Here is a 7,515-nt window from a genome sequence, read left to right on the forward strand (position 1 = left end):
TGCATAGACTCATTAAAAGCAAGGCTGGGGTTCATATTTGAGGGGCAAATTATCAAGTCACCTTCAACCGCGCCGGAACCAAGGCAGCATCAGCAATCTCATGATGAGATATTCAAGCCAAGAAGAGCCGGCAAACACTCATTTACCGATTTTCAATACAAGGGTGACTGGATGAAACGCCCCATATCCAACGATGAGATTGCGTGGCTCGCAAAACTGCTCGTTCGGGTGTCTGCATGGTTGAACGAAAGTCTTGGACTGAACCAAGCATGAGCAGTCAAGTGGATTCTAAATGGTCATATGTGGAGGTGACAACTGATGTCGCCCGTGTCTGTGGGCCTTCCGAGGCCTGAAGGTGTTTTTCTGTGCTGTTGGTTCTTGCTTCTCTTTCTGGGGGCCGCCTCTCTTGGACTAATGAGAAATGCGGTCTAAGAGTAAACCTAAGGATTCTGGCCTCAAAGAAGGTCGTGATGGTTTTGATCCTGTATGTTGCTTTTAGCATCTCAAAGAAACTTGTTCGAGCGTCCTAAAAATCAAAACTGGTAGGGATAAAGGCATATCGAATATACAGCTAGTGTATAGAGAGTGTAGAAAATTGGAGAGAATGTTTTTTTGTTCAAGAATTTTGTGTATAATATGTTTCTGCCTTTGTAATTTACAAGCCAGGTCATCAATACGAAAATGTTTGAATTAAAAAAAAAACGAAAATGGTTTCCAGCGTTGTGCAATTAGATCTGCAATGCAGTGGCATGATATCCTAGATTATTTCACACCTGTCACTATATATGCGCCTCATACACCGTAAAATTAGTCAGCATTTGTATGATTGGCGTGGTAGAAGTTAAAAAAACTTTCAAATACTGTATCCTATTATTTTATTTTATTTTTTGTTAAAAAAATTTTAGGTAAGGATTTGGGTTTAACCTAAGTCAAGGGTATGACGCTTAAATGACTCTTGTAAGGTGATATTAGTGTGGAGCAGGACAAATTTATACTCTTCCAGTCCTAATTATAAGACCCAATTGACTTATTTAAGGAGATTAAGGAAGTAAGTTAAGTTGGTTATTTATAATAAATAAGTGTTGTCATTCCTAAAATATCCTTGTTAATTAAGTATATTGGCTAAAACTATCATTATTAGAAGGATTATCTTGGAAAAAAATGCATAAATATAAGAGACAAAATGGATTGGGGTCTTATAATTAGGACCAAATAAAAAGTCAAATGGGGTCTTATAATAAAGACCGGAGGAGTATTATACTTTCAGACATTAATCTAGACACACTCATTCTAGGATCCTTCTCTAAACACTATGGTGGGAAATCAAACCTTTTTTTTAGGCGAAAAGGTGTAGTTTCTACCACTAAACCCACAGAGGGTTATTATTTTATTAACTATATAATTTATTAAAAAAGTCACCTTAAAATTTTCATTTAAACAACGTTTATTTCACGGTGAACGATTAGAAATTATAAACTGTTTTTACTGGTCATGACTTTTGAGGTGCCTTTACATGAAAAACGGAAAAAAAACAGTATTGTTTAATAATTATATATTTTGATTAAAAAATATAGAGGATCTAAACTCAAATATCTTAATTTTTTCCTTTAAAAAACTAGCAAAAGTAGTCTTGTGGCTTTTTTACTGTCAATTATATGATAATCATATAATTTTGAAGTATATAGGTATCATTTTTGTAATTTTATAATGTAACATGACATCATATAATTATACTTCAAAATTTTTAACACTTATCATTAAAATGATAAAATCAATGCAGTTGTTACCAAAACTTTTATGATTTTATTTTACCCCAAAAGCAATCCTAATCAGGGCCAAAAAAAGAAAAAAAGAAGTAAACCCAGTTCGACGCCGTTTTCTGTGTGTAATGTAAAAAGAATCTAGCAAATTGTGTTAACTTGCTGGGAATGAGATATTCATTATTAATATTAGGGTTAATTAATCTGGAAGTTCTTATAGTTTTAACCAATTTTGAATTAGGTCCTTATAGTTTTTTTTTCTTTTTATCAGGTCCTTATACTTTCATCTATTTTTAATTAGGTCCTCGCATTTATTTTTCTTTTTATTAAGTCCTTATAATTTCACTAAAATTTTAATTAGGTCCATCTAGTTTTAATTTTTATTTATTAATTAAATATGAACTTAATTAAATAAATTAGTACTGAAATATAAAATATTAATAATTATATAATAAAAGATAGTAATATAATTAATTAATTAAGGAAAGTTTTTTTTAAAACAATTAATTTTTTTTGCTAAAAAAATAAAATTATTATAATAATTCATTATTTTTAGAATATTATTGTTTATAAACTAATATTACATAATATATACTATTTTATGTTTATAAAATAGTACTATTAGAATTTATAAAATAAAGAATAAAAAATTCAGGGACTTACTTAAAATAAGGTGATCTTATAAGAACTTGATAAAAAGAAAAATAAATGCAAGGACCTAATTAAAAACAGGTGAAATTATAAGGATCTGATAAAAAGAAAAAAAATTATAGGGACCTGATTCAAAATTGGTTGAAACTATAAGGACTTGCAGATTAATTATCCCTTAATATTATACGGCGATGGTCTTATTGTGCTCCCTCTGTTGCTGGTAAAAAAAAAAAAAAATCGTCCTCTAACTGTTTGCGTTTCGTACATTGAGCTTGTGGGTTGTGAGGATTAATTTTGGGCCATTTTGACCCATGATCTTTGTGGAGATTTGACCCACAAACAAAGCCCAAATTTGTCAACTAGGGCTATCCACCCGGAGATCCGGCCCATAGAAGGGACAAACCCTTCTTTTTCTGGTTTCTTCTCTGCTGGTCTCCCATATCGATTCCCTTCTGTGTATGGTCATTAGACGCCTCCATCTCAGGTGAATCCCTTCCTCAATCTGTCCTTAGTTTTGGAACATGAATGATACGTAGGTGAAATAATTCTTCAGGTAAAGCTATGATTTTTCTTCACTTGATCTTAGTCACCAACTGACTGCGGCCACCATCTACTTCGCAAAAGGGTGGATCTAACTATGTTTGGTATGTGGGGTTGTTTATTGAAGTGACGTATTTTTCACACGCGTGCTTTTTTTATAACGCTAAAAGGTGAGTGGGAAGTTTTTGCTGCAGCAACTGTAAAGCTGAGGTTCGAATGGTGAGGAGGAATTGCATGGAAATGGTTTTTGGTTCGTAAAGGGAAGCGAATTCCCGGTCAAAGTAATATCATATATGCAGGAAATTCCTCGGTGGATATCATTTAAAAAAAAAAAAAAAGATCAACGGTGACTGAGGTGTCAATGATAGTGCTGGCCTTATTTGTGGTATCAATATGATATGAGACTATTTTGTTCTTGCTATTTTAGTAAGTTGATGATTTTCCGAGCTTGGCGGGAATTCAATATGTTCTGTTGAGGCATTTAATTTGTTCATGATTTAACTCGACGTTCATGCAATCTTGGATAGCTTTTCTTTGCGTATAAATGCTAAACAAATACATTCATCTTCAGTATCAGAAAAGAGTTGTCAAATCTGTATCCTAGAACAAGTAATAGTGGGGATGAGTGCGGTGGAACTATCTATCTTGTTTGTGCATATTGAATTTTCGTGAATTAGATGCGAAAGTTTCTCCACTGTCAATAATAATATTTCTTTCAAAGTATGCGTTAATTCTTTCTCCTGATTTTATATATAGTTGGATTTGGCATTTTGGATCTGAATTCTATAGGTCATTTTGATATCAAGTACTCTTTTTGAGCTATAATTATTGTGGCATAATTGTTTTGCTGCAGTTGCCGTCAGATTCCTAGTATGGCGACTGAAAGTGGTAGAAGTTTTGCAAGGAGGGACAGGTTGCGAGAGATTGAGGTCAAGGTTCGAAAATGGTGGGATGAAAAGGATGTTTTCAAGGCCGAACCTTGTGAGAAGCTTCCTGAGCCTGGCGAAAAATTCTTCGGCAACTTTCCCTTTCCTTACATGAATGGATACTTACATCTTGGGCATGCATTCTCACTTTCAAAATTGGAGTTTGCGGCAGCTTATCATAGATTGAGAGGTGCCAATGTGTTGCTGCCATTTGCTTTCCATTGCACTGGTATGCCCATCAAGGCCTCAGCTGATAAACTTGCAAGAGAGATTCAGCAATTTGGAAATCCACCTGTCTTTCCTAGTGAAGTAGAGGAACAAGAAGATGAGCCTTCAAAGAATGCGGATAACAGTGGAGGGGCAGTTCCAGGTAAATTTAAAGGGAAGAAGTCCAAGGTTGCTTCAAAATCAACTGGACAGGCCTTTCAGTGGGAAATTATGCGTAGCTTTGGCATATCTGATAGTGAGATATCTCAATTCCAGGATTCTTATAAATGGTTGTCCTACTTTCCTCCACTGGCTGTCGAGGACCTTAAGGCATTTGGGCTGGGTTGCGACTGGAGGAGGTCCTTCATCACAACAGATATGAACCCATATTTCGACTCCTTTGTTAGATGGCAGATGAGGAAGTTGAAGTCCATGGGCAAGGTTGTCAAAGACATTAGATATACAATATTTTCTCCCTTGGATGGCCAGCCATGTGCAGATCATGATAGAGCTAGTGGTGAAGGGGTTCAGCCCCAAGAGTACACTATCATAAAGATGGAGGTCCTTCAACCTTTTCCCACTAAGTTTGGAGTGCTGGAGGGAAGAAAAGTATATTTGGCTGCTGCGACATTGAGGCCTGAGACTATGTATGGCCAAACTAATGCATGGGTTTTGCCTGATGGAAATTATGGAGCCTTTGAAGTCAATGAAACTGATGTGTTTATTCTCTCAAAAAGAGCAGCGCTTAATCTTGCCTATCAGAATCACTCACGAGTCCCTGAGAAACCCACTTGCTTGCTTGACCTGACTGGTTATGACTTGATTGGCTTGCCATTGAAGTCTCCTCTTTCATTGAACGAGGTCATTTATGCTCTTCCAATGTTGTCAATTTTAATGGACAAAGGTACTGGGATAGTTACTAGTGTGCCTAGTGATGCCCCTGATGACTACATGGCCTTGCATGACTTGAAGTCAAAACCAGCATTCAGAGCAAAGTATGGTGTCAAGGATGAATGGGTATTGCCCTTTGAAATAGTCCCTATTATTGAAGTTCCACAGTTTGGAAATAAGTCTGCAGAGACAGTTTGCTTGCAGATGAAAATAAAAAGTCAGAATGAGAAAGAAAAACTTGCAGAAGCCAAGAAGCAAACATACCTGAAAGGATTCACTGAAGGAACAATGATTGTTGGAGAGTTTTCAGGAAAGAAAGTTCAGGAAGCCAAACCATTGATTAGAACTAAACTTTTAGAGACAGGTCAGGCTATTGTTTACAGTGAACCAGAGAAGCAGGTGATATCACGATCTGGTGATGAATGTGTTGTAGCTCTTACAGATCAATGGTACATTACATATGGAGAAACGGAATGGAAGAAGCTAGCTGAGGAGTGCCTGTCAAGTATGAATCTTTATTCTGATGAGACACGACATGGCTTTGAGCATACTTTGGACTGGCTAAATCAGTGGGCTTGCTCACGATCGTTTGGTCTGGGGACACGCATACCATGGGATGAACAATACCTGGTTGAGTCTCTATCTGATTCCACTCTTTATATGGCTTACTACACTGTCGCTCATATTTTACAGAATGGAGACATGTATGGATCAGGTTCGTCTCCTGTTAAACCTGAACAAATGACTGATGAGGTTTGGGATTATATATTCTGTGGTGGACCGTACCCTAAATCAACTTATATCTCTTCATCTATTCTCCACAAAATGAAACTTGAGTTTGACTATTGGTATCCCTTTGATCTCCGGGTTTCTGGTAAGGACCTGATCCAGAATCATCTTACGTTCTGCATTTACAATCATACTGCAATTCTGCCCAAGCATCACTGGCCTCGTGGATTTAGATGCAATGGCCACATCATGCTCAATTCGGAGAAGATGTCTAAATCTACTGGAAATTTCAGGACTTTGCGTCAGGCAATTGAGGAGTTTTCTGCTGATGCTACGCGATTCTCTTTGGCTGATGCTGGTGATGGTGTTGATGATGCAAATTTTGTGTTTGAGACTGCAAATGCTGCAATTCTCAGGCTTACCAAAGAGCTTGCATGGTATGAAGATGTTTTAGCCTCTGAATCATCAATGAGAGCTGGCCCTCCATCTACTTATGCTGATCGTGTGTTTGCCAATGAAATAAATATTGCTGTCAAAACAACTGAGCAGCATTATAGGAATTACATGTTCCGAGAAGCTCTCAAGACTGGCTTTTATGACCTTCAGACTGCCAGGGATGAGTATAGATACTCATGTGGAGTTGGAGGCTATAATCGTGAACTAGTGCAGCGCTTTATGGACGTTCAAACACGTCTTATAGCACCAATATGTCCACATTATGCTGAATATGTTTGGAGAGAGCTTTTGAAGAAGGATGGTTTTGTAGTGAATGCGGGTTGGCCTACTGGGGATGCTCCGGATCTAACCCTAAAGAGTGCCAATAAATATTTGCAGGACTCAATTGTTTTGTTGAGGAAGTTGCTTCAAAAGCAACTTTTTGGTTCAAAGAAGGCCAATAAAGCAGGTGCTCAAGTTGCATCACCGGACAGCAAGTTAACTGGCTTGATATATGTGAATGAACAATTTGATGGTTGGAAAGCTGAATGCCTGAGAATTCTTCAGAGCAAATTTAATCATGAAACCCGTACTTTTGCTGCGGATGGAGAGATTATTGAGGCTTTACAAAAGAGTTCTGTTGGTCAGTCCTCCAATTTTAAACAAATCCAAAAGCTTTGTATGCCTTTCTTGAAGTTTAAGAAGGAGGAAGCAATTGCACTTGGGGCTCGGGCTCTGGATTTGAGATTACCATTTGGTGAGATTGAGGTTCTTCAGGAAAACCTGGACTTAATCAAGAGACAGATAGGTCTTGAAGATGTGGAAATTTTGTCTGCTGGAGATGCTGATGCTGTTGCTAAAGCGGGTTCTTTAGTTTCTCTTCTAAGTCAGAATCCCCCATCTCCTGGAAACCCAACGGCTATTTTCTTAACTAGATAGCTCCTGTATGAGTTTTAGGACATTGGTTTGTTTTGCTATAAAAACATGCGGGATCATACCTTTTTTGTTTCCTTATATGCTGTCTTGGTTGTTGTTAAGTTGACTCCTTGGTTGAGATTCTTTTTTTTCCTTCCTGCTATTTGTCTGTTAATTGTTATTTTTTGTTTGCGCACCCCTTCTTTCTTGCTTTTGTCTTTTGTTTTTTTGGCCAACGGGCACTCCTTCTGTGAGTATGTAATTTTTGGAGCTGAGCCCTTGACCAATAAAGGAATGCTTCCTTGATCCTTTCACTAATTTCCTTGGTTCGGATTTGGAACTTAGGATGGACTGCCTATTTTTTTCTGGGTCGTATTGAAGATTATGACTGCGACTGCACATCAAGGACAGGCTCAGCTAAATTAATTTCTATCTGATGGCTACACTTTTTTAATATCAGT

General features: G+C 37.2%; 1 protein-coding gene across 3 annotated transcripts; it reads left to right on the plus strand.

Moving 5' to 3' along the window:
* The first annotated feature begins 2,849 nt into the window (after positions 1-2,849).
* Positions 2,850-7,217, plus strand: LOC114721007 (leucine--tRNA ligase, cytoplasmic). 3 transcript variants are annotated; one of them, XM_028906780.1, is made up of 2 exons: positions 2,850-2,895; positions 3,805-7,217. In XM_028906780.1, exons 1-2 carry the CDS (start codon positions 2,870-2,872, stop codon positions 7,076-7,078), a joined length of 3,300 nt encoding a protein of 1,099 aa, XP_028762613.1. In that variant the 5' UTR covers positions 2,850-2,869; the 3' UTR covers positions 7,079-7,217. The 3 variants fall into 3 exon arrangements, with proteins under 3 accessions (XP_028762613.1, XP_028762614.1, XP_028762615.1); XM_028906781.1 differs by having other exon boundaries at positions 2,882-2,964; XM_028906782.1 differs by lacking the exon at positions 2,850-2,895 and adding an exon at positions 3,184-3,336.
* The last annotated feature ends 298 nt before the right edge of the window (positions 7,218-7,515 follow it).

The sequence above is a fragment of the Neltuma alba genome, unplaced genomic scaffold (assembly GCF_004799145.2).
Source record: "Neltuma alba isolate B1F8T4 unplaced genomic scaffold, ASM479914v2 tig00012009_pilon, whole genome shotgun sequence".
Lineage (NCBI taxonomy): Eukaryota > Viridiplantae > Streptophyta > Magnoliopsida > Fabales > Fabaceae > Neltuma > Neltuma alba.